This window comes from Ranitomeya imitator, chromosome 5 (assembly GCF_032444005.1).
Source record: "Ranitomeya imitator isolate aRanImi1 chromosome 5, aRanImi1.pri, whole genome shotgun sequence".
Taxonomy (NCBI): domain Eukaryota; kingdom Metazoa; phylum Chordata; class Amphibia; order Anura; family Dendrobatidae; genus Ranitomeya; species Ranitomeya imitator.
Genome location: NC_091286.1, coordinates 292,230,886 through 292,258,099, shown reverse-complemented (window position 1 = coordinate 292,258,099; position 27,214 = coordinate 292,230,886). Strand labels below are relative to the sequence as shown.

The 27,214-nt window shown below is 47.2% G+C and overlaps 1 protein-coding gene across 1 annotated transcript in view; it reads right to left on the bottom strand.

The window, feature by feature from the left end:
- PPIL6 (peptidylprolyl isomerase like 6) overlaps positions 1-26,237 on the bottom strand; it is a 73,198-nt gene extending 46,961 nt beyond the window's left edge. The window contains exons 1-3 of the mRNA XM_069767986.1: positions 26,118-26,237; positions 9,922-10,017; positions 4,029-4,217 (exon numbers count right to left, since the gene is read on the bottom strand). Of these exons, the coding sequence (XP_069624087.1) occupies positions 4,029-4,217; positions 9,922-10,017; positions 26,118-26,198 (366 nt within the window). The 5' untranslated portion in view covers positions 26,199-26,237. The remainder of the gene's footprint in view (positions 1-4,028; positions 4,218-9,921; positions 10,018-26,117) is intronic.
- Positions 26,238-27,214: the final 977 nt, after the last annotated feature.

The following is a 27,214-nucleotide window of genomic DNA, read 5'->3' as shown; positions in this document are numbered from 1 at the left end:
AGTATCAGTCTTTGCTGATGACACCAAATTATGTAGGATATTAAAATCTGACCTTGACATTACAATATTGCAAAATGATCTGAATAAGATGACTGAATGGGCAAACACTTGGTAAATAAGGTTTAATGTAGATAAATGTATTCACCTAGGACAGAGTAATTCTATTGCTGAATATACATTAAACGGGAGTATACTTGGGACTATAGAACAAGAGAAGGACTTGGGTATTCTTGTTACAAGTAAGCTGAGCAGTAGTACTCAATGTCAAGCAGCAGCCGCAAAAGCAAACAAGATTTTGGGATGTATATAAACAAAGATAAAATTCGGCGATCCCAACATATTGTTACCCCTTTATAAGTTACTTGTGAGGTCACATCTAGAATATGGGATCCAGTTTGGGGTTCACATTTTAAAAAGGATATTCAGAAGTTAGTCAGTTCAAAGGCGGCAACTCGATTATTACAACAGATGGAAGGCCTCTCATATGATGAGAGGTTGGAAAAGTTGGGCTTGTTTAGCTTAGAAAAAAGAAGACTCATAGGAGATGTCATTTACATCTATTTATATAATTGCCTTGTAATGTTTTAATTTCCTGTTCTGTCCAGATGTCACCGTATCCCAGAATTCCAAGCAGAGGAAACTCACCGACAGCCATATTGGGACATCCAAGTGATGGGTGTCTCAATATGGAAACTGCTGCTGGTACCAACCTATTGTGCGGTACCACCAGCGGAACACCGTCGCACCACACACACACACACACACACACACACACTCTATACGCCGTATGCACCACACACACACACACACACACACACACTCACGCAGCGTCTTGCTCGGTACCACCAATGGAACACCATCGCGAACACACCGCCACCGGCATCAGCCAAATGATTCACTGACAGCCACCATCTTTGTACAGGAGGAGCACATGAGAAGTTTTAATGTGACCACCGCTATCTGTCTGCACAAAGATGGCGGCGGTCTGATTTACTGCGCCTGCGCGAATTACGTGCAGGTGCAGCAAATCATTCGGCAGATCCCGGCGGCAGATGCGCGACGTGTCTACAGGCAGAGGAAGCCGGTCACATTAAAGGGGTTTTCCAATGAACGAAAGTTCATTTTAAAAATTTACTGTGTCTGACCGTGTACAGAGCATACCACATCTCCTGGGCAAGTGAGGAAGTAAAAGACAATACTGACATTACAGCAAGGGATCACAGTTGATTCATTTTGTGAGGCAAAATATTTCACGGACCGTTTTTACAAAATATTTTACCTCACAAAATGTATCCTCTGTGATCTCTTGCTGTAATGTCAGTATTGTCTTTTGCTTCCTCCCCTACCCAGGAGCTGTGGTATGTTCGGTACACGGTCAGACACAATTTTTAAAATGAACTTTTGTTCATGGGAAAACCCCTTTAAAAAGCAAATATCAATGCCAACATGGCTCCTCCTAAAAAGTACCCCAATGACAATGAAAGGAAAGCAGCAAAGGCACAACGTCGAAGACAACAAAGGGCAAATGAGACTCTTGAAGAGCAACAGCACCGCTGGGACAAAAACAATGCATATAAGCGTAGGCGTCAAGCACGAGTCCCCTGATGCAAAAGTAATTAGATCATCACAGGATGCCATTAGGCAACAACAGCGCCACATGCCTGCCCCTATCGTGACATTACCGCCCTCCTGATGCTATAGCATCGGGCCTCCATCTAGTGTATGAATATATGTGGTCAGTACACAGGACTGGTACATGACTTCCACAGACCATACTGAGGACTAGGGGGCACTCATTACAGGTGGAAGAAAGGCGATTCCAGCAGCTAAACAGGAAAGGCTTCTTTACAGTTAGAGAAGTCAGACTGTGGAATGCCCTACCACAAGAGGTAGTAATGGCAGACACGAACAGCTTTTAAAAAAGGGCTGGTTGATTTCCTCAGTACACATGACATTGTGGGTTATAGTTAACTAGCTATTGAACCCGTTCTACGCCCGGGTGGCGAGCATTTATATTGGTATATGGTCTCCATCCTGGTATGTGCTGCTCCATCCTGCGTCCCCATGCTATCATGTGCTGCTCCATCCTGCGTTCCCATCCTTGCATGAGCTGCTCCATCCTGCGCCCCCATCCTGTCATGTTCTGCTCCATCCTGCGCCCCCATCCTGTCATGTGCTGCACCCATCCTACGCCCCCATTCTGTCATGTGCTGCTCCCATCCTGCGCCCCCATTCTGACATGTGCTGCTCCCATCCTGCGCCCCCATTCTGACATGTGCTGCTCCCATCCTGCGCCCCCATTCTCACATGTGCTGCACCCATCCTGCGCCTCCATTCTGACATGCGCTGCACCCATCCTGTCATGTGCTGCTTCCATCCTGCACCCCCGTTCTGTCATGTGCTGCTGCCATCCTGCACCCCCGTTCTGTCATGTGCTGCTCCCATCCTTCGCCCCCGTTCTGTCATGTGCTGCTCCCATCCTGCGCCACCGTTCTGTAATTTGCTGCTACCATCCATATGCCCTATACGCTGCTCCATAAAGGTTGATGGCCCCCATAAGATGCCCCATAGTATATGCCCCATATGCTGCTGCATTATGGTTGATGGCCCCCATAAGATGCTCCGTAGTATATGCCCCGTATGCTGCTCCATAAAGGTTTATGGCCCCCATAAGATGCTCCATAGTATATGCCCCGTACACTGCTCCATAAAGGTTTATGGCCCCCATAAGATGCTCCATAGTATATGCCCCGTACACTGCTCCATAAAGGTTTATGGCCCCCATAAGATGCTCCATAGTATATGCCCCGTATGCTGCTCCATAAAGGTTTATGGCCCCCATAAGATGCTCCATAGTATATGCCCCGTACACTGCTCCATAAAGGTTTATGGCCCCCATAAGATGCCCCATAGTATATGCCCCGTACACTGCTCCATAAAGGTTTATGGCCCCCATAAGATGCTCCATACTATATGCCCCGTATGCTGCTCCATAAAGGTTTATGGCCCCCATAAAATGCTCCATAGTATATGCCCCGTATGCTGCTCCATTATGGTTGATGGCCCCCATAATATGCTCCATAGTATATGCCCCGTATGCTGCTCCATAAATGTTGATGGCCCCCATAAGATGTTCCATTATATTATATGCCCCGTATGCTGCTGCGATATATATAAAAAAAATAACATACCTATCGTCGCTGGGCGCCGAGTGCTGGGGGCCTGAGCAGGCGGGGACACCGGCGCGCTGTGGGGGTCAGGTGCCGGAGTCGCCGCTAGCTCAGGCCCCCGACACTTGCTATATTCACCTGTCCCGTTCCAGCGCTGCGTGCCGCTCCGTGTTCCGGGTCCTCTGGCTGTGACTGTTCAGTCAGAGGGGGCAGCGCGCATTAAGCGCGTCATCGCGCCCTCTGAACGTCACAGGCAGAGGACCCGGAAGAGAGCGGCACGCAGCGCTGGAACGGGACAGACAGGTGAATATAGCTTATACTTACCCTCCTGGCACGTCCCTGCCTCTCCGTTGGAGATCTCGGTGTGCGTTCAGTGCTTACGCATACCGCGATCTCCTGGGAGCGTCACTCTGTGGGGTCCAGACTGCGCCGGCGCTTGCGCTTGCGCGGTCTATAAAGGCTTCGGACAGAGTGACGCTCCCAGCCTTATATTATAGATTTAGTGACAAAATGTATAATTGGTGGAGAAAGGTTGAACTTTATGGACCTAGGTCTTTTTTCAACCTATGTACCTATGTAAGCCATGAAGCTTGTGTGAACAAAGTCTTCAACCAACAGCTTTTTCTCCAGACCCCTATACACATGCACGCTCAGCAGTGGTTTTCTGAACAGAACTAACCACCAAATCCTTGGCATTAATTTTTCAAGTCATATTATAACATCTTTCAATGGTTGCAAGCATATTAAGCACCAGCAGTCATGCAAGTCTGGAATATGCATTTGTTATATTGTATTGTTCCATGTTTATATGGTACATCTGTACATTAAACTGGTGAATATTGATATAAATCTACTAACCTTAGTATTTCTCATGTACTTGGTGTAAAAGTCCTCGGCCAGAGCCTTGTACAGTGCCAAGGGTCTGTAATCCTTGTAACCCCACGTGTCATTAGCCCACATTTTGAGGTCTTTTTCATCTCCTATGAACTGTCCATTAACAAAGCACATGACATCAGATGAAAATTCCCAAACTTCGCCTTTAATTTCCTGTGTTGCATAGGAAAATATAATGGTTCTAATGCATTAATGCAATAACAGAATAAAATAATTCTAATTACATTTACATTATAATTATTATTATTTTTTTTTTACCAAACTGTACTGTAAAGAGAGGCAGGAAGGAATTGCAACTAGTGGTGTAACTTGAAGCTTGTGGGCTCCAAAGCAAAATTTCGAACTGGGCTCAAACTATCAAAAGGTGTTTAACCCTTTCACTGCTGAGCCTGCTTTCACCTTCCTGACCAGTCCAATTTTGACAATTCTGATCAGTTTCACTCTATGTGGTAATAACTCTGGAACGCTTCAACAAACGCCAGGGATTCTGAAATAGTTTTTCCGTCAGACATTGTACTGTATGTTACTGGTAAGTTTAGGTTGATATTCTTCCATTTATTTGTGAAAATATTGCAATTTTGCAAAAAAATTTTAAAATTTGCAAATTTCAAACTTAGTTTTTATACCTTTAAATCACATATTTATATTGCACAGAATAGTTCATAAATAACATTAAAAGAGAACCTGTCAGCAGTTTTGGCAGATATAAGATACGGCCATCACCTTTCAAGGCTTATATACAGCATTCTATAATGCTGTATATACGCCCCCAACCCAACCTGGAAGAAATGAAAAATAAATTTTAATATACTCACCTGCGTGGCGGTCCGGTCCAATGGGTGTCGCTCGTCTTGGTCCGGCGCCTCCCATTTTCTACGATCACTGTCCTCCTGCTTGCTACTTGTGGATGACCTGACTCTGCATCATCCACACAGGCTTCATGGCATCGCGCTCCTGCGCAGGCGTACTTATCTGCCCTGTTGAGGGCAGAGCAAAATACTACAGTGCACAGGAGGTAGAAAAGGTCAAAGAGGCCCGGCACCTGAGCACTGCAGTACACTGCTCTACCCTCATCAAGGCAGATAAGTACGCCTGCGCAGGAGCGCGATGCCATTAAACCTGTGTGGATGATGCAGGTCAGGTAATCCACAAGAAGCAAGCATTAGGGCGGCGATCATAAGAAGCTTGGAGGCACCGGACCAAGACCAGCAACACCCATCCGACTGGACCGCACCGCAGGTGAATATAATAAAACTTATGTTTCAGTTCTTCCAGGTCGGGTTAGGGGCCATGGGCGGACATACCGCCGGTTCAACCTGTGCAACTGCACCGGGGCCCAGAACGGGAGGGGGCCCCCGAAGGACAGAGAAAGCAATGCGGTGAATGACAGCCGGCGGCAGGATTACTGATAACAGGAGAAGCAGGGGGCCCGCTCTGCTGCACACGTGATATGATGGTCAAAAGGGGCCCCCTGCCTGACCTCTCCTGTTAGCATACATTATGCTGCTGTCCGGCTGTCACTGGTGCAGTGTGGTGAGGGGCGGCAGACGCTGGAAGAGGAGTGAGGGAGTCACTGAAGCTGCGTCTCTGCTTGTGGCTCCCTGGCCTGCTGTGCAGGTACACATTCTTCCCAGAGCCCCAGTGATCGGCAGGACTGGGATACACATGAAAATAGGGGGAGGGGAGGAAGAATTACTACTCTAGGTAGGAGATAGGAGAAGGCCTGGCCCGCCGGGAGTCTGCAGGGATGAGTTCTGACAGGCTCCATGTCTCCCCTGCTCATTTCCTGTGTTCTGGGCCTGACCAGCTCCCTGCAACTGCACTCTCTGTAGGTACTGTACATATTCCATGTGATGGATGTTGATATGTCTAGTGTGTGTTTGTGTATACTGCTGTTTGTATATGAAACCAGAACACATGAGCTGCGCGCACAGTGAACAAGCCCGTAGAGACATGTTCACACCACCAAGAGACTTGAAAACACAAAAAAGCATAGTAAAACCAAAAACACACTGTTGCAAAAAAATCACAGTGGACAGCAAGTGCTAGTAAAAAGATGGAAAAAACAGGGTATTTGGTTGATACGTTTTTTGCAAAAAATGTATATTAAGCCGCTCTACCAAACGTCAAGGTATACCCATATCAAAGCAGTCCTAACTAATGTATGTAATCCCTATCTGATGTATTTAAAACCTGGTCATATGTACAATAACTGCATGAGCAGGATTCAGAAAAGGAATGTCCATGTGGACTGTTATGAACTGGTGATTTAGAACCACAATGGACCTGGTGGTTAAGAGCACTGAAAATGACCTGATAGTTACTAACAACATAGGACGAGCTCTGAGACGTGGGAACTCTGCTGACCGCAATCCCTAATCCTATCACACCACACTAGAGGTAGCCGTGGAGCGCTCCTGACCAGACCTAGGCGCCTCGGGCACAGCCTGAGAAACTCTAGCCCTGAAGATAGAAAAATAAGCCTACCTTGCCTCAGAGAAATTCCCCAAAGGAAAAGGCAGCCCCCCACATATAATGACTGTGAGTAAAGATGAAAATACAAACACAGAGATGAAATAGATTTTAGCAAAGTGAGGCCCGACTTACTGAATAGACCGAGGATAGGAAAGATAGCTTTGCGGTCAGCACAAAAACCTACAAACAACCACGCAGAGGGCGCAAAAAGACCCTCCGCACCGACTAACGGTACGGAGGTGCTCCCTCTGCGTCCCAGAGCTTCCAGCAAGCAAGAAAAACCAATATAGCAAGCTGGACAGAAAAAATAGCAAACAAAAGTAACACGAGCAGAACTTAGCTTATGCAGGGCAGACTGGCCACAAGAACGATCCAGGAGAGAGCAAGAACAATACTGGAACATTGACTGGAGGCCAGGAACAAAGAACTAGGTGGAGTTAAATAGAGCAGCACCTAACGACTTAACCTCGTCACCTGAGGAAGGAAACTCAGAAGCCGCAGCCCCACTCACATCCACCAAAGGAAGCTCATGGACAGAACCAGCCGAAGTACCACTCATGACCACAGGAGGGAGCCTGACCACAGAATTCACAACAGTACCCCCCCCTTGAGGAGGGGTCACCGAACCCTCACCAGAGCCCCCAGGCCGACCAGGATGAGCCAAATGAAAGGCACGAACCAGATCGGCAGCATGAACATCAGAGGCAAAGACCCAGGAATTATCTTCCTGACCATAACCCTTCCACTTAACCAGGTACTGGAGTTTCCGTCTCGAAATACGAGAATCCAAAATCTTCTCCACTATATACTCCAACTCCCCCTCAACCAAAACCGGGGCAGGAGGATCAACGGATGGAACCACAGGTGCCACGTATCTCCGCAACAATGACCTATGGAATACATTATGGATGGAAAAAGAAGCTGGGAGGGTCAAACGAACAGACACAGGATTAAGAACCTCAGAAATCCTATACGGACCAATGAAACGAGGCTTAAACTTAGGAGAGGAAACTTTCATAGGAATATAACGAGACGACAACCAAACCAAATCCCCAACACGAAGTCGGGGACCCACACAGCGCCTGCGGTTAGCGAAACGTTGAGCCTTCTCCTGTGACAATGTCAAATTGTCCACTACATGAGTCCAAATTTGCTGCAACCTATCCACCACAGTATCCACACCAGGACAGTCCGAAGACTCAACCTGCCCTGAAGAGAAACGAGGATGGAAACCAGAATTGCAGAAAAATGGCGAAACCAAAGTAGCCGAGCTGGCCCGATTATTAAGGGCGAACTCAGCCAAAGGCAAAAAGGACACCCAATCATCCTGATCAGCAGAAACAAAAAAATCTCAGATATGTTTCCAAGGTCTGATTGGTTCGTTCAGTTTGGCCATTTGTTTGAGGATGGAAAGCCGAGGAAAAAGACAAATCAATGCCCATCCTAGCACAAAAGGCTCGCCAAAACCTCGAAACAAACTGGGAACCTCTGTCAGAAAGGATGTTCTCCGGAATGCCATGTAAACGAATCACATGCTGGAAAAACAATGGCACCAAATCAGAGGAGGAAGGCAATTTAGACAAGGGTACCAAATGGACCATCTTAGAGAAGCGATCACAAACCACCCAAATGACCGACATCTTTTGAGAGACGGGGAGATCCGAAATAAAATCCATAGAGATATGTGTCCAGGGCCTCTTTGGGACCGGCAAGGGCAAAAGCAACCCACTGGCTCGAGAACAGCAGGGCTTAGCCCGAGCACAAATCCCACAGGACTGCACAAACTAACGCACATCCCGCGACAGAGACGGCCACCAAAAGGATCTAGCCACCAAATCTCTGGTACCAAAGATTCCAGGATGACCAGCCAACACCGAACAATGAACCTCAGAGATAACTCTACTCGTCCATTTATCAGGGACAAACAGTTTCTCCGCTGGGCAATGGTCAGGTCTATCAGCCTGAAATTTTTGCAGCACCCGCCGCAAATCAGGGGAGATGGCAGACAAAATTACCCCCTCTTTGAGAATACCCGCCGGAAGTAGCAACAATTGAATTCTGTAGCACAATTTTGTCTGGAATAGATTGTGGTTGCCATGTCATATATGAAGAGCACCTAACATGCCAAAACAGTAGAAACCCCAACAGGTGACTCCATTTTGGAAACTACACCTCTTGAGGAATTAATTTAGGGGTGTAGTGAGCATTTTTAAACCTCAGATGATTTACAAAGTTGTATAACGTTGGTAAGAGTCAATGGAAAGTTACAATTTTTTTCCACTAAAATGTTGCTTTGGCCCCAAGTTTTTAATTTTCAAAAAGGATAATAGGAGAAAATAAACAGTACAATTTGTTGCACAATTTCTCCTAACTACGCCAATACCCCATATGTGGTCAAAAACTACTTTTGAGGCACAGGGCAAAACTCAGCAGGGTGGAAGTGGCATATTGAAGTTCAAATTTTGTTGGAATGATTTGAGGGTGGTATGACACTTTGGCAGAGGCCCTGGGTTGCCAGAACAGTGGAAACCCCTCACACAATTGACCCCATTTTGGAATGTTGACTCCCTGAAGCAATTTATCTAGATGTGTGGTGAGCTCCTTGAACCCACAGGTGCTTCACAGACGTTTATAACGTACAGCTGTGAAAATAAAACAAATCAAATTTTTCACACAAAAATGTTGCTTTAGCTCCAAATTTTTTATTTTCACAGCAGTATTTGGTCAGTATTTTACATCAGTATTTGTAAGCCAAAACCAGGAGTGGGTGATAAATACAGAAGTGGTGACGTGTTTCTGTTATACTTTTCCTCTATTTGTTCCACTCCTGGTTTTGGCTTACAAATACTGACGTAAAATACTGACTAAATACTGCTAGCGTGACGGCAGCGTTACACTGACAGAAGCCTCTTGGATCATGCTCCTGGCAAGGTTTAACATGCCACCGTAGCAGACAGATCAGGAGGTCGACCTCTGGTTGCCATGACGACAATTTGGACTTAGTGAAGACGTTGCGGGGGCGCTGATCGGAATAGAAAGGGCGTCCCCTCCTTCTCCCAGCCTCCTAAATGTTCTGTTTGATATTGAAAGAGGCATTTAGAGGGTAAAATAGCCGAGAGTGGTGCAGGCACTGCTCCTGGTTATAACAGCTGGAGCTCGGCTATCATGTAAGTCAAGCTCCAGGTAACGATTGCGCTGGCACAGTTCCTGTGCCACGCACGTTCACCATGACATATCTATATATCCTGGCTTCACTCTGATCTCTATTTATAGTGACAGTCTTTTCATATGGGCCCAAAGAACTTTTTTGGTCCCCATAGGCTCTAGGTCCCAGGTGCGACTCCAACCCTACCGCCCACTATATTTGCACCACTGACTATACCTTTTTCTTCGTGCATAAATACTTGTGCCACGCACACTGCAGAAGTGGCTTCACGACTGGATCTTCAAAATGAGCATCAAATGAGTGTTTCAGCACCTAGAAATAAAAATAATTAGCAACATCGAATCAAAGCCGCTGATGATTTAACTGCACATCTCCACTTTATATTCACTATTTACTTTGTTCACTTGGCACCTTGTAGAAAACACACAAACAGCACAGGTCAGTCCCCACAATCAACTCAGGAACGGGCCCATGTTACTAAACCACAAAAGACAACTTGAACAAAAGGTGCAAATCATTTGCTGAATTTGACGCAAATCACAAAGTCACTAATTTTTTCCAGACTATTCACACCAAAAAGACTATTGGAAATAAAATGATAAATCATGCCCATTCTGCACAAAAAAAAGGAAGCAAGACAGTTTTTCATTCAATATGTGAATCAAAATCGCCCATTTTGTCCCAGCCCCGACATGCAGAGGTGTGATGAGGTCATCACACTGCTGCTGATGAGAGCCTGCAGAGGTGCCGAGGATACAACAGGCACCGGTAAGAGCTCCAGGGGCCAATAACATTATGGGGAAAAACAACTTGGAAAAACCAATATACTTGAGGTAATATAGAAGGAACTATCATAAAAACCTCATAAACACTGTTAAAAAGTTACAATAGTAAAATAGTGCACTCTAGGTTCACCCTAACAATTGTCCCTGATCAGTACCCTACCTGTCTGCGGAGGTTGGCACCCTAGATGAATATATGAGAATGGCGCCCCCGCTCAACGAAGACTGCCCCATATTTCCTATTTGGCCCTAGGGACAAGTGACCAATACATTCTAAGTCCAAAGGGGACCCTTGCAACCTAGTTTGATGCAAAAGGGACAGTAAAGAACAGGTAGTTATATAAGAGGTAAATAGAGGTGAACCCTTTTAAATTGCAGGGTAATAAGATAGACAATTATGACATGGATGTTGTCACCCCTCTGGGCTGATACCTGCGCTGTGCCCCGCCTGACAACGGAGGTTGTCACCCTACTGGTCAGCGGACATGGTGCCCCCACTCCACGACGGCTGTCCCTAGAAAACCCTTGATCAAATATAAAGTACTTTCAGACAACCTCTCAATGAAATGTGAGGCTTGACAAATAATAAAAAGCGTGGGGACACAGATTACTACATACCTGCACAAAACTCGGCAGGTCAGACTCAGGTGTTACCAGGGTCATTAGAACCTATGACTGTCAAAACAAGCAAGTTATGGGGATCCTACAGAGACACTAGGGTATTTTGACAGCGGTATACAGTTTCTTTAGAAGACCAATCGCGTCTGGTACATGGCTGGATCGAAAAATTTGTGGTTTCTTTACAGGTGGGAATTGCGTGAAATGCAGATGGATGAACCCGTGCAAATCCTTCCGCAGTTCCGCCAATGGTAAAATATTCTATCAACACGATTTCTCTAATTGCAAAAACACGGGCGTGATCTACTTGGCCACGTGTACATGTCCTAGGGATTACATAGGTAAAACTGTGAGAAAAATTAGGAGGAGGGTGGGTGAGCACATTGGGGATACCAGACAAATGTGACACCCCCCTGGCAAGGCACATGAATGAGCAACATCAGGGCAACCTCAATGAGTTTTCATTTTGTGTGATCGAGGTGGTTAAACCAAACCTAAGAGGTGGAAACGTTGATAGTCGTCTGCTCCAGAGGGAGTGTGAATGGATTTTTCGTATGAACTCGGTGGCCCCATCAGGGCTCAATGACCAGATTTCGTATGCCTGTTTCATTTAAACGACCTGACTAAACAAGGCCTGAAGATCTATGATGCGGTAGCCATGCTCTAAGACCCCGCCCATTATTATGGGGGATGTAGCGTGGCTAAAGGATGTCTAATCGATGGGAGATATGTGTCTTATAGATGGCTTGCTGCTGTGATGTAACCATAGCTACCTATATGTGTTTCAGGACCTGTGGTGATGTCACAACCACATGTCTGGTCATGTGATGGGTTCTGGGTGTGGTTAGACATATAAAAGAAAGCCTAATGCTTAACACAGGTAGATATGTGAGGAGGTGAAACCCTCCTGTGTGTGTCAAGGCTCCAGGACTGAGCCGGAAGGACTGGACATTTGTTTTCTTTTCCTGAGCCAAAGGCTATTTGTTTTCTGTTATTTCGGCACGTGGTTTATGATGCAATAAACCCTATGAACTTTTCAAGAAACGTGCCTCCTGAGTCTCAGACGTCGCACCCGAGTGAGTGAAATCCCTACAATTGGCGGTAGACGTGCGGGCAGCGTTCCCAGCGGAGACGAAGAGTCTGTTATTGGATGTCCTGGGTCAAGTCTGTGGTAAGCCAGCAAGCTTTGCCGGGGAAAATGGAGGACCTGCTGAAACACTTGCTCCAGTCGCAGCAAGAGAGCAACAGGCTGTTGACGCAGCAGATACAACAGAGCCAGCAGGCGCAACGGCAGCAGATGCAGCTTCTGGCAACCGCCATCCAGGGCAAGACGAGTGCCCCAACACCAGGTCTGGCTGATGACGCCCACGTCCGGAAGACGGTAAGACGCGCATTGCAGAAAATGACCCCCGGGGATGATGTTGAGGCCTTCCTGACAGTGTTTGAGAGGGTCGCTGAGAGGGAAAAACTTCCGCCAGAGCAGTGGGCAGAGGTATTGGCGCCATACCTGACGGGAGAACCCCAGAAGGCGTACTATGACTTGACCTTGCAGGATGCCAAGGAGTATCACAAGTTGAAAGCCGAGATTCTCGCACGTTTGGGGGTGACACGGACTGTCAGGGCACAGCGAATTCACTGCTGGGCCTATCACCGGGACAAACCACCTCGTTCCCAAATGTTTGATCTGTTGCACCTGGTCCAGAAATGGCTGCAGCCAGAGTCATCTACACCTGCACAGATGGTAGAACGGGTGATGATGGATCGGTTTGTCCATTCCCTCCCGAGGCCTATACAGTCTTGGGTTGCCCAGGGTGATCCCCAGAATGCCGACGAGCTGATCGGACTGGTTGAGAGATACCAAGGGTTGGAAGGCTCCTTCGGGAGGCAGTCCATGCCGTACTGGGGGTCCCAGAAGGGAGCTGAGTCCCAAAAAGGGGTGGTGCGTCCAAGGTCACAAAGGGCGGGGGAGGTGGTGCCCAAGGTCCCTACGGGTGATATTATTTGTTGGAGGTGCCACGGGCCGGGACATATAGCTGCCCGTTGTTCCCAGACCACTGAGCAGATGGACTGCAGCATGGGACGCCATTGTTCATACTATGCGTATCCAGCCTGTAGTGTGAACTCTCCATCCAACGAGGGACCTCAAGCGTGTCCCGTAAAGGTGAACGGTCGAGCAGTAACGGCACTGTTAGACTCGGGGAGCCTAGTGACCCTGGTGAGGGCCACTTTTCCTCTCCACCTGCTCCCAGGAAAGAAGGTCGGAGTGCGATGCATACATGGTGATGCAAAGGACTACCCTATGGCCAGGGTGGACATTGAAACGGCATGTGGCACTGAGTCCCACATAGTCGGCGTCGTTCAGGACTTGTTGCACCCTATAATTATTGGCCGGGATTTCTGTTTGTTTTGGGATTTGTGGGGGAAAGGTTCTGGGCTGCCTAGCAAGAGTAGGGAACCAATGAACCCTGGAAAGGTGTCGCCACACCCAGAGTCAGACAGGTTTCCTTTTTGTGTCCTGGTTGGAGATGAGGAGGAAGTGTCCCCTGCATCTGACATTCTGGAGTTAGAGGTGTCCGGTGAAAATTTTGGGACTGCCCAACATAGGGACCCCACTCTGAGGGAAGCCTTTAATAATGTCACAGTTATTGACGGGGTGGTACAGGAGCCGGGGGCAGACACAAGATTTCCCCATTTTCTAATGAGCAGGGAGTTGTTGTACCGGGTCACGAAAATAAGGGAGGAGTTGGTAGAGCAGTTGGTAGTGCCGGGTCCATATAGACGGAAGGTGTTGGACATGGCCCATTCACACATCTTGGGTGGACACCTAGGGGTGGAAAAAACGCAGGAACGGGTTGTGCAGAGGTTCTATTGGCCTGGGTGCCACCGGGAAATAGTGAACTATTGCAGGTCCTGCCCTACATGTCAGCTAACTGCTCCCACTCCTCATTTCCGGAACCCCCTTGTGTCACTGCCCATTATTGAGGTGCCATTCGAGAGAATTGCCATGGACTTGGTCGGTCCCTTAGTTAAATCAGCCCGGGGCCATCAGTATATATTAGTCATCCTGGACTATGCCACACGCTATCCTGAGGCAATTCCCTTGAGAAATTCTTCTTCAAAGAGTATAGCTCGCGAGTTGGTCCATGTCTTTTCCCGGACAGGTCTGCCGAAGGAGATCCTGACTGACCAGGGGACACCTTTCATGAGCAAGGTGATGAGGGAGTTATGCAAAGCCCTGAAAATCTCCCAGCTGAGGACCTCGGTGTACCATCCCCAGTCAGATGGCCTTGTTGAGAGATTTAACAAGACACTGAAGAGCATGCTGGGAAAAGCTATAGAGAAAGACGGTAGAGACTGGGATTGTCTCTTACCCTATTTGATGTTTTCCATTCGTGAAGTTCCACAGGCCTCCACAGGTTTCTCACCGTTTGAGCTTCTGTATGGCCGACATCCACGAGGACTCCTGGATATAGCCAAGGAAACCTGGGAAGCCGAAGTCACGCCCTACAGAAGCGTCATTGAGCATGTGGCCCTGATGCAGCAGAGGATTGCAAAGGTGATGCCTATCGTGAAAGAACACCTTCTCCAAGCACAAGAAGCTCAGGCCAGGGTCTACAACCGGTCTGCAAGAGTGAGGCAATTCAATCCGGGAGACCGAGTTCTTGTGTTAGTTCCGACAGTGGAAAGCAAGTTCTTGGCCAAATGGCAAGGGCCATATGAGGTTGTCGAGAAACTTGGTGAAGTAAACTATAAAATTCACCAGCCAGGAAGACGGAAACCATTCCAAGTATACCATGTCAACCTTATCAAGCCGTGGCAAGATAGAGAGCCGACAGTAACTCCATCGTTGTTAAGCAACCCAGAAGATGAGGTTGGAGCGGTTACTATAGCGGAGACGCTATCGGAGTCCCAGAAACAGCAATGCCGGGAGTTACTCCAGAAAAACAGGGACCTGTTTTCCGAGTTGCCTGGGTACACGAAGGTCATAGAGCATGAGGTCCTGACAGAGCCCCATGTGCGCGTGAACGTGAAGCCCTATAGAATTCCTGAGGCCCGTCGAGAAATAGTCTCCAAGGAAGTGGAGCGTATGTTGAAGCTTGGAGTCATTGAGGAATCCAAGAGCGGTTGGTCGAGCCCAATTGTCCTGGTCCCAAAACCTGATGGGGAGTGGAGATTTTGCAACGACTATAGGAAGTTGAATGAGGTCTCCAAGTTCGACGCATATCCCATGCCCCGCGTTGATGAGTTCATCGAAAGGCTTGGGCCCGCCAGGTACATAACCACCTTGGATTTGACGAAGGGGTATTGGCAGATCCCCATGGCACAGGAAGCCAAGGAGAAGACGGCGTTTTCTACACCAGATGGATGCTTCCAGTATGTCCGGATGCCATTTGGCCTACAGGGAGCTCCGGCCACCTTCCAAAGGGCTATGGATAGAGTCCTTGCACCCCACAAGGCATACGCTGCTGCGTACCTAGATGATATCGTCATCTTTAGCCCGGACTGGGAGAGTCATCTGGAGAAAGTCCAAGCGGTGTTTGATGCTATAAGAGAGGCCGGATTTACAATAAACCCGAAGAAGTGTGCATTGGGTAAAGAAGAAGCTAAGTACCTTGGATATATAGTGGGTCATGGAGAAATAAAACCCCAAATCAGTAAAGTGGAGGCAATTCAAACATGGCCAAAACCAGTTTCCAAGAAGCAAGTTAAAGCCTTCCTGGGAATCGTGGGATATTACAGGAGGTTCATCCCAAACTTTGCCACAATGGCGGCGCCTCTGACTGACCTGCTAAAAGGGACAAAATCAGTAATGGTTAAGTGGTCCGAAGAAACAGATTCAGCCTTCCAAGAAATGAAAGAGGCTTTATGTAAGCAACCCGTTCTGATGGCCCCAAACTTCAAGAAAGAGTTTATTCTTCAGACAGATGCCTCAGATGTTGGGGTGGGAGCAGTCCTTTCCCAAGAACTACATGGAGAAGAGCATCCTGTTCTCTATCTGAGTAGGAAGCTGTCCTCGTCTGAAAAGAACTACTCAGTCGTTGAAAAGGAGTGCTTGGCCATAAAATGGGCAGTCGACACATTACGGTACTATTTGCTGGGACGTAAATTTAGACTGATATCCGACCATGCCCCACTTAGGTGGATGAGGGAAACGAAGGGTAGAAATGCTAGGGTCACCCGTTGGTTCTTAGCCCTGCAGGACTTCTGTTTCCATGTGGAACATAGGGCCGGAAAGCTGCACGGTAATGCTGATGCCCTGTCAAGAATCCCTTGTCTAGTGGGGGAAAGTGCCAAGCCCCACGGCTTTAGGCAGAGGGGGGAGGTATGTAGCGTGGCTAAAGGATGTCTAATCGATGGGAGATATGTGTCTTATAGATGGCTTGCTGCTGTGATGTAACCATAGCTACCTATATGTGTTTCAGGACCTGTGGTGATGTCACAACCACATGTCTGGTCATGTGATGGGTTCTGGGTGTGGTTAGACATATAAAAGAAAGCCTAATGCTTAACACAGGTAGATATGTGAGGAGGTGAAACCTTCCTGTGTGTGTCAAGGCTCCAGGACTGAGCCGAAAGGACTGGACATTTGTTTTCTTTTCCTGAGCCAAAGGCTATTTGTTTTCTGTTATTTCGGCACGTGGTTTATGATGCAATAAACCCTATGAACTTTTCAAGAAACGTGCCTCCTGAGTCTCAGACGTCGCACCCGAGTGAGTGAAATCCCTACAGGGATTACATATTGATGTAAATATCATTACTATCCATTTACCTTTATTTATTTACTTATTTAATTATCAGGACTTATTTTCATTTTTTTGCGTGCTAATCACATTCAGCCCATTATTTTATCAATCAGGGGACATAGAGGTGTTTATGGGCATCTTATCTTGTATGGTACCTGTAATTGTATATGTTTGCATTATCAATAATTCATTTGATGCATGCGTGATGTTATTAAATCAAAAGGGTCTTCCGGAAGTTCCTTGCGTTCCAAATAGTGGAGCGCATTGGATTCTGGCGTATGTGCAGTGAGGACAACATCTCCGGTCACATGATCGTAACCCCTGGAGGAGACCCGCTGGCTTCCAGAAGTTCTGTGCGTTCCAAGCGGTGGAGCACATGGCATTCCGGCGCACAAGCAGCATAGACCATACAACGACACTTCCGGTCACATGATCATTATTCTCAGAAGAAATTTGCTGTTTTTTTGTCTATGTAAGGTACACAAGTGAATTTTTGCTACAATATTAAACTATAGTTTGGTCTCTCCCTAGATATATACGCGCCTTGCAGGTGGGTCTGAACTTATCCCATTATGGCGACATATTAACGAGCGGAAATAAGCAGATAGAGATGTACCAGGGGGCCATATTGGTTGAGCCTCAGAGAGTATGCACTCCATTGGGTCTTTGTGGAAAATAGAGACAATTTGCTACTATGGGATCTAGCCTATTGATACCCCTGGTGTTGACACTATCTGACCCTAATTAAAGATGGGGTTGAAATGGTATATATGGGTCCATTTTAGCTTGTATAAGCACAATGCATTATCCATTTATCCAGCCTCCTGATGAGCCATGTGGTGAAACGCTTTGAGGTTATGTGACATCTGAACGATGAGTATCCCCCTCTACATAGCAGGACATAAGTGTTTTATACATTTGTGATCTTTGTGCTTTTTTTAATCTGATATCCGATTGATGGATTAGGGCTGGGTACCTACCAATTGTTTGTCTGATATCCTATTGGAGGATCTAGCCTAAGTGCAGAGTTGTGGGCTTTAACCATTTGAACTTGTTCATATCTGATTTCCTGCTGGGATGTTTATTTTTCAAGTTTTATTTCATCTGATAGCCTACTGGAGGATTCGGTCTGACTATAAATCAGTGTATGTAAAAAAGCCGCGGAGACACCATCACGTGTTTCCTAACGCAAGCAATAAATAGCCAGGTCTTTCACCAGGAAGGAACAACCACGGGAAGGGCAGCATCCATAAAGGAAAACCACCTATGCCAAAACATGGTATCCATCCACAGACAGCTGTTTCGGGGTATTTGCCCCTCATCAGTGTGGAGTAGGAAACTGGCTATTAGGAGCAGTGCCTTAGTAGTAGCCTCCGCGGTGTTGGATGTTTTGATCTCCCTGAGGTCATTCATCCTTATGTTTATAGTCCTTTCAGTAGGCACTGCTCCTAATAGCCAGTTTCCTACTCCACACTGATGAGGGGCAAATACCCCGAAACAGCTGTCTGTGGATGGATACCATGTTTTGGCATAGGTGGTTTTCCTTTTTGGATGCTGCCCTTCCCGTGGTTGTTCCTTCCCGGTGAAAGACCTGGCTATTTATTGCTTGCGTTGAGAAACACGTGATGGTGTCTCCGCGGCTTTTCTACATGCATTTGCATATTTCCCATAAGGGATGGGAGCAGTGTTCTGGATCACTGCGTTGAGAAACACGTGATGGTGTCTCCGCGGTGTTGGATGTTTTGATCTCCCCGAGGTCATTCATCCTTATGTTTATAAATCAGTGTGTCCCCCGCACTTTCTGTCTTTGTCAAACCTCACATTTCATTGAGGGGTTGTCTGAAAGTACTCTATATTTCATCAAGGGCTTTCTAGGGACAGCCGTCACGGAGCGGGGGCACCATGTCTGCTGACCAGTAGGGTGCCAACCTCCGCTGTCAGGCAGTGACAATATCTATGCCATTATTGTCTATCTTTCTTATTACCCTGCAATTTAAAAGGGTTCACCTCTATTTACCTCTTATATACTCGCCTGTTCTTTACTGTCCCTTTTGCATCAAACTAGGTTGCAAGGGTCCCCTTTGGACTGAGAATGTATTGGTCACTTGTCCCTAGGGCCACATAGAAAATTAGGGTCAGTCTTCGTTAAGCAAGGGCGCTATTCTTGTATATTCATCTAGGGTGCCAACCTCCGCAGACAGGTAGGGTACTGATCAGGGACAATTGTTAGGATGAACCTAGAGTGCACTATTTTGCATGGTGTATGAGAGTTTATGTTGTTTGTCCTTTTTCTTTTTTAATAAAGTTGTAACTTTTTAACAGTGTTTATGAGGTTTTTATGATAGTTCCTTGGAACATTATAGGGCAATGAGGACCATTATTGAGCAATGAGGACACTATGGAGGCCATTATGGGGGACATTTTAAGGCAATGGGGAACACTGTGGAGCCCATTATGGGGAACATTATGAGACAATGAGTAACATTATGGGGCAATGAGGGACATCATTGAGCAATGTGGGACACTATGGAGGCCATTATAGGGGACAATATGAGGCAATGGGGAACCTTATGGAGCAATGGAGAATACTATGGGGCCATGATGAAGCAATTTGACAATGGGAACATTATGGGGCAATGGGTGACATTATGGAGCAATGGAAGACACTACGGGGCCATTATGGAGCAATGGGGAATATTTTGGAGCATTGTTGGGCATTGAGGGGCAATGGGGCACATTATGGGGCAATTTGGGGGGTTGTGAATGGGGTCATAGCATATAGCATAGTGTACGGTGGGAGACTTTAAGCACGAGGCAGTGTGGGGGAGTTATTATGGAAAGGTGCAATTTGGGGCTACACTATAGAGAGTGGTAGTATGTAAAATATCAGTGTTAGGGGGTATTTTGGACAGAAAGCACAGTAAGAGGCAATTATTTATTCAGGAGTGCAACATGGGAGATATTTATATTTATGGGGCAGTATAATAATATTTTTTCTAAGGCGATCATAGAGAATTATCCAGCTCCAGGTATTCCTTTAAAATCATGTTTATTGATAAATCTTTAAAAATTATCACAACTGGCATACGATTTCACCAGCCCCCAGGGCAGGGGAGTAATATATATATAGGCAGACACGTTTCGAACTTCATTGCAATGATTAATAACAGCAAGGTACGAAACGCGTCTGCCTATATATTACCATCTCATTCTGAGGGGAGAGGGAAAAGTATTTTTTCTCATCCGAAAATACGGACGACCTATTGAAAGAGGTGAGAGCAACCATGAAGATTGAAGAAACAGAGGTCCCTCGCACGGTTCAGGACGAGATGTTTGGCAGTCTCAGAACACAAAGAAATAGTGTTCCCAGTAAACCTGCATATTAGAGCCATGATCCTGGAAGATTGGGAAGATACAGAGAAGCGCCTGGTCATCCCTCATGACTTTAAAGCCCGTTTTCCTTTTGATCTTTCAGAAATCAAAGAATGGGAGGAAATCCCTAAGGTGGACATTCCCAGAGTGGCAAAAAAGACCGCTATACCATTTGAGGACTCTTCCTGCCTGCGGGAAGCCATGGACAGGAAGGCAGAGGGTCTGTTGAGAAGAACCTGGGAGTCCACGGTGGCATTACTAACACCAACATAGCAGCCACCTCGGTAGCTAGGTCCATGTGCGTCTGGATTGACGAACTGTCCACCCAGATAAAATCTAACACCCCTAGAGAGGTTCTAGCAGAATCTATCCCCATGTTAAAAATGGCGACACAGGTTATGGCGGACACTTCAGCAGAGTCTGTAAGATTTGCGGCTAGAAGTTATGTACTATCTAACTCGGTGTGGCTGGCCATATGGCTTAAAACATAGTCAGGGGATAGCCAATCCAAAAGCAAGCTCTGCTCCATCCCTTTCTCAGGAACACGTCTTCGGTCCTGTCCTGGATGACCGCTGATGACAAAAGGGGGTTTCCAAAGGAAAAAAACAAAAAATGTTGTGCTTTCGTAGGCCCCGTCAGCCCTCTAGGCAGGACTATAAGGGAAAGGGAAAAACAGGCAGGGGGAGTTACCCCAAGGGAGGTAAGGGTAGAGTCACCCAATCGTTCTCCGCCATACATAGAAGGTCTTGACACCAGGAAAGTAGGATGGAGACAGAGTGGGGGGCCATAACCGGCAACAGATGGATCCTGTGAACCATAGGAGAAGGTTACAGGATAGATTTCGCCCATCTCCCTGCCCATCGGTTTTGCATCACCAAATCCCTTTCCGCAAAAAGCAGGCTCTGGACAGATGTCAGAAATCTCTTAGAATTGGGGATGGTCAAGCCGATACCGATTGTAGAAATAGCTACTGATCAAAAAAGAAGAAGATCATGCCCACACAATAGGGAGCTACCCAGCATATATAAAACATGTAACTTTATTGATAAGCATACAAAAATGCAAAAAGCATATACAAATACACTTCACACAGAAGAAAAGATTAAAAACATTTAACATGCACCACAGACCTATACATGAGTCATATCCTAATATGGGGAAAATGACACGCCACATCCCTATCCCCACCAAAATAGTCATATAATGCAATAACCTGGAATATAGCCGTATGCAATAAATACATTCAAGATGCAACAGTTTCAATACAAAACAGGAAATGCATGTGCATCTATAACCCTACCCATATCACAGTACCATATAAACCCACAAAAAAGGACCAGAAATATGTCCTAGCAGAGGTAGATGATAAATGCCTAGAAAGCTAAAAAAATATATATGTATTTTAGAGCCATGAGAAACAGAGGACAGCTGGATATGATAAGATATATGTGTACCTAGATCAAAAGTATACACAGGACAATCAGTACAGATCCATATCCCTCCGATATTACAGAACAATCGACACCGATCCGTATCCCTCGATATTACAGGACAATCAGCACAGATCCGTATCCCTCGATATTACAGGACAATCAGCACAGATCCGTATCCCTCGATATTACAGGACAATCAGCACAGATCCGTATCCCCCGATATTACAGGACAATCAGCGCAGATCCGTATCCCCCGATATTACAGGACAATCAGCACAGATCCGTATCCCCGATATTACAGGACAATCAGCACAGATCCGTATCCCCCCGATATTACAGGACAATCAGCACAGATCCGTATCCCCCGATATTACAGGACAATCAGCACAGATCCGTATCCCTCCGATATTACAGGACAATCAGCACAGATCCGTATCCCCCCGATATTACAGGACAATCAGCACAGATCCGTATCCCCCGGTATTACAGAACAATCAGCACAGATCCGTATCCCCCCAATATTACAGGACAATCAGCGCTGATCCGTATCCCCCGGTATTACAGGACAATCAGCACAGATCCGTATCCCCCGATATTACAGGACAATCAGCGCTGATCCGTATCCCCGATATTACAGGACAATCAGCACAGATCCGTATCCCCGATATTACAGGACAATCAGCACAGATCCGTATCCCCCCGATGTTACAGGACAATCAGCACAGATCCGTATCCCCGATATTACAGGACAATCAGCGCTGATCCGTATCCCCCGGTATTACAGGACAATCAGCACAGATCCGTATCCCCCGATATTACAGGACAATCAGCGCTGATCCGTATCCCCGATATTACAGGACAATCAGCACAGATCCGTATCCCCCCGATATTACAGGACAATCAGCACAGATCCGTATCCCCGATATTACAGGACAATCAGCACAGATCCGTATCCCCCCGATATTACAGGACAATCAGCACAGATCCGTATCCCCCGATATTACAGGACAATCAGCGCTGATCCGTATCCCCCGATATTACAGGACAATCCGCACAGATCCGTATCCCCCGATATTACAGGACAATCGGCACAGATCCGTATCCCCCGATATTACAGGACAATCAGCACAGATCCGTATCCCCCGATATTACAGGACAACCAGCACAGATCCGTATCCCCGATATTAGAGGACAATCAGCACAGATCCGTATCCCCCGATGATACAGATCAGCACAGATCCGTATCCCCCCGATACTACAGGACAATCAGCACAGATCCGTATCCCCCGATAATACAGAACAATCAGCACAGATCCGTACCCCCGATAATACAGAACAATCGGCACAGATCCGTATCCCCCGATATTACAGGACAATCAGCGCTGATCCGTATCCCCCGATATTACAGGACAATCAGCACAGATCCATATCCCCCCGATATTACAGGACAATCAGCACAGATCCGTATCCCCCCGATATTACAGGACAATCAGCACAGATCCATATCCCCCCGATATTACAGGACAATCAGCACAGATCCGTATCCCCCCGATATTACAGGACAATCAGCACAGATCCGTATCCCCCGATATTACAGGACAATCAGCACAGATCCGTATCCCCGATATTACAGGACAATCAGCACAGATCCGTATCCCCCGATATTACAGGACAATCAGCACAGATCCGTATCCCCGATATTACAGGACAATCAGCACAGATCCGTATTCCCCCGATATTACAGGACAATCAGCACAGATCCGTATCCCCCGATATTACAAGACAATCAGCACAGATCCGTATCCCCCGATAATGCAGATCAGCACAGATCCGTATCCCCCGATATTACAGGACAATCAGCACAGATCCGTATCCCCCGATATTACAGGACAATCAGCACAGACCCGTATCCCCCCGATATTACAGGACAATCAGCACAGATCCGTATCCCCCCGATATTACAGGACAATCAGCACAGATCCGTATCCCCGATATTACAGGACAATCAGCACAGATCCGTATCCCCCCGATATTACAGGACAATCAGCACAGATCCGTATCCCCCGATATTACAGGACAATCAGCACAGATCCGTATCCCCGATATTACAGGACAATCAGCGCTGATCCGTATCCCCCCGATATTACAGGACAATCAGCACAGATCCGTATCTCCCGATATTACAGGACAATCAGCACAGATCCGTATCCCCGATATTACAGGACAATCAGCGCTGATCCGTATCCCCCGATATTACAGGACAATCAGTGCTGATCCGTATCCCCCGATAATACAGAACAATCAGCACAGATCCGTATCCCCCCGATATTACAGGACAATCAGCACAGATCCGTATCTCCCGATATTACAGGACAATCAGCACAGATCCGTATCCCCCGATATTACAGGACAATCAGCACAGATCCGTATCCCCCGATATTACAGGACAATCAGCACAGATCCGTATCCCCCGATATTACAGGACAATCAGCACAGATCCGTATCCCCCGATATTACAGGACAATCAGCACAGATCCGTATCCCCCGATATTACAGGACAATCAGCACAGATCCGTATCCCCCCGATATTACAGGACAATCAGCACAGATCCATATCCCCCCGATATTACAGGACAATCAGCACAGATCCGTATCTCCCGATATTACAGGACAATCAGCACAGATCCGTATCCCCCGATATTACAGGACAATCAGCACAGATCCGTATCCCCCGATATTACAGGACAATCAGCACAGATCCGTATCCCCGATATTACAGGACAATCAGCACAGATCCGTATCCCCCGGTATTACAGGACAATCAGCACAGATCCGTATCCCCCGATATTACAGGACAATCAGCACAGATCCGTATCCCCCGGTATTACAGGACAATCAGCACAGATCCGTATCCCCCGATATTACAGGACAATCAGCACAGATCCGTATCCCCCGATATTACAGGACAATCAGCACAGATCCGTATCCCCGATATTACAGGACAATCAGCGCTGATCCGTATCCCCCGGTATTACAGGACAATCAGCACAGATCCGTATCCCCCGATATTACAGGACAATCAGCACAGATCCGTATCCCCCGGTATTACAGGACAATCAGCACAGATCCGTATCCCCCGATATTACAGGACAATCAGCACAGATCCGTATCCCCGATATTACAGGACAATCAGCACAGATCCGTATCCCCCGATATTACAGGACAATCAGCACAGATCCGTATCCCCGATATTACAGGACAATCAGCACAGATCCGTATCCCCCGATATTACAGGACAATCAGCACAGATCCGTATCCCCCGATATTACAGGACAATCAGCGCTGATCCGTATCCCCCGGTATTACAGGACAATCAGCACAGATCCGTATCCCCCGATATTACAGGACAATCAGCACAGATCCGTATCCCCCGGTATTACAGGACAATCAGCACAGATCCGTATCCCCCGATATTACAGGACAATCAGCACAGATCCGTATCCCCCGGTATTACAGGACAATCAGCACAGATCCGTATCCCCCGGTATTACAGGACAATCAGCACAGATCCGTATCCCCCGGTATTACAGGACAATCAGCACAGATCCGTATCCCCCGGTATTACAGGACAATCAGCACAGATCCGTATTCCTCGATGCACACGTGTTATTACACCGCCAGCCTCTATTCGCGCACATTGAGCACACAATTTCCTTTGCTGGAGATCTGTCATTAGAAAATGCTCTCACTAAGGCTACGTTCACACTAGCGTTGTTTGCTGCACGTCGCTATGTGTTGTTTGGTAGAAAAAACACATCCTGCAAAAGTGTTTGCAGGATGCGTTTTTTTCTCCAGACTTTCATTAGCGACGTATTGCCACACGTCACAACCGTCGTGCGACGGTTGCGTTGTGTTGCGTCGGTCAGTCGCCACCAAAAAACGTTGCATGTAACGTTTTTTGGTGCATCGTTACCGTCTTTTCCGACCGCGCATGTGTGGCTGGAACTCCGCCTCCTCCTCCCCACACCTCACAATGGGGCAGCGGATGCGTTGAAAAACAGCATCCGCTGCCCCCGTTGTGCGGCGCTTCCACAGTATGTGTCAATGCGCCGCAATGTCGCATTATGACGTGCAGTGCACGACGCTAGTGTGAAAGTAGCCTAAGGCTGAGAGAGAGAAAGGGATCCGGCAAAAAACGGATGAAACGTGAGGCCATCAGGCGCAATCCGGCGCCAATACAACTTTATGAACGAAAAAAAAACGGATCCGGCAGCAAAAAAAGTTTTTCCAAAACTCGCCGGATTGTGCCTGACGGCAAAAGCCTGATGTGTGAAAGTAGCCCTAATCATCTCTAAAATCTGTTCTAATGGTCGCACCGATGTTCAGATCGCAGCTGCTAGATCACTGCCCACAAGAGCCCCGCAGACTGCCCGCTGCGGCTCCGTGGCCATCCCCTCGTTTACCTCGGCTGCGCACTTAGCAACGTGGAAAGGGGGTTCACTGAGGAGCCCGACAACCTCCAGCTGCAGCCGCTCCGAGGCCATGATGTGTCTCCTGCTCCTCTCCGCGTCCTACACGCCCCCGTAACCAGGCAACAAGGAGGCGCCCTGACAGGTCCCCGTGCTGCGTGACGTAATAGAACCTAGGGGAGAAGTGAAGCACAGTGTGACGGTGCAGTCCCTCTGCATACACACTGGGGGCGCTGCGGCACCACTTACCAATCAGGTTACACCTTTCATGTTGGTAAGGCAGATAGGAAAATTACAGCATTGATCTGATTGGTTGTTATGAGTTAGAGACCCTCTTGTCTTTGCCCTCGGGACAAGCCTGAACGCGATTTCTATGATATCTTTATGCAAATCATGCGACCCCAATTGTGTGAGCTGTGTGACATGACTGCAACGTGTGAACACAGACTAGGCTACTTTCACACTAGCGTTAACTGCAATCCGTCACAATGCGTCGTTTTGCAGAAAAAAGGCATCCTGCAAAAGTGCTTGCAGGATGCGTTTTTCCCCATAGACTTGTATTGACGACGCATTGCGACGGATTGCCACACATCGCATCCGTCGTGCGACGGATGCGTCATGCTTTGGCGGACCGTCGGGAGCAAAAAACTCTACATGTAACGTTTTTTGCTCCTGACGGACCGCTTTTTCCGACCGCGCATGCGCGGCCGGAACTCCGCCCCCACCTCCCCGTACCTTACAACGGGGCAGCGGATGCGCTGGAGAAATGCATCCGCTGCCTCCGTTGTGCAGTACGTTAAACGCTAGCATCGGAATCTCTGCCCGACGCATTGCGACGGGGAGATTCCGTCGCTAGTGTGAAAGTAGCCGTAAAACCAATGTTCAGCAATGAATAGGTTCAATTGGTAATGAAAACATCGCAGTTATGGGAAACTGTATTCCACTTTTATTAGTCAACTAGATGGTGGTCCGATTCTAACGTATCGGGTATTCTAGAATATGTATTTATATAGCAGCCACATACTATATAGCACAGGCCACGTAGTATATAGCAGCCATGTAGTATATAGTACTGCCCACGTAGTATATAG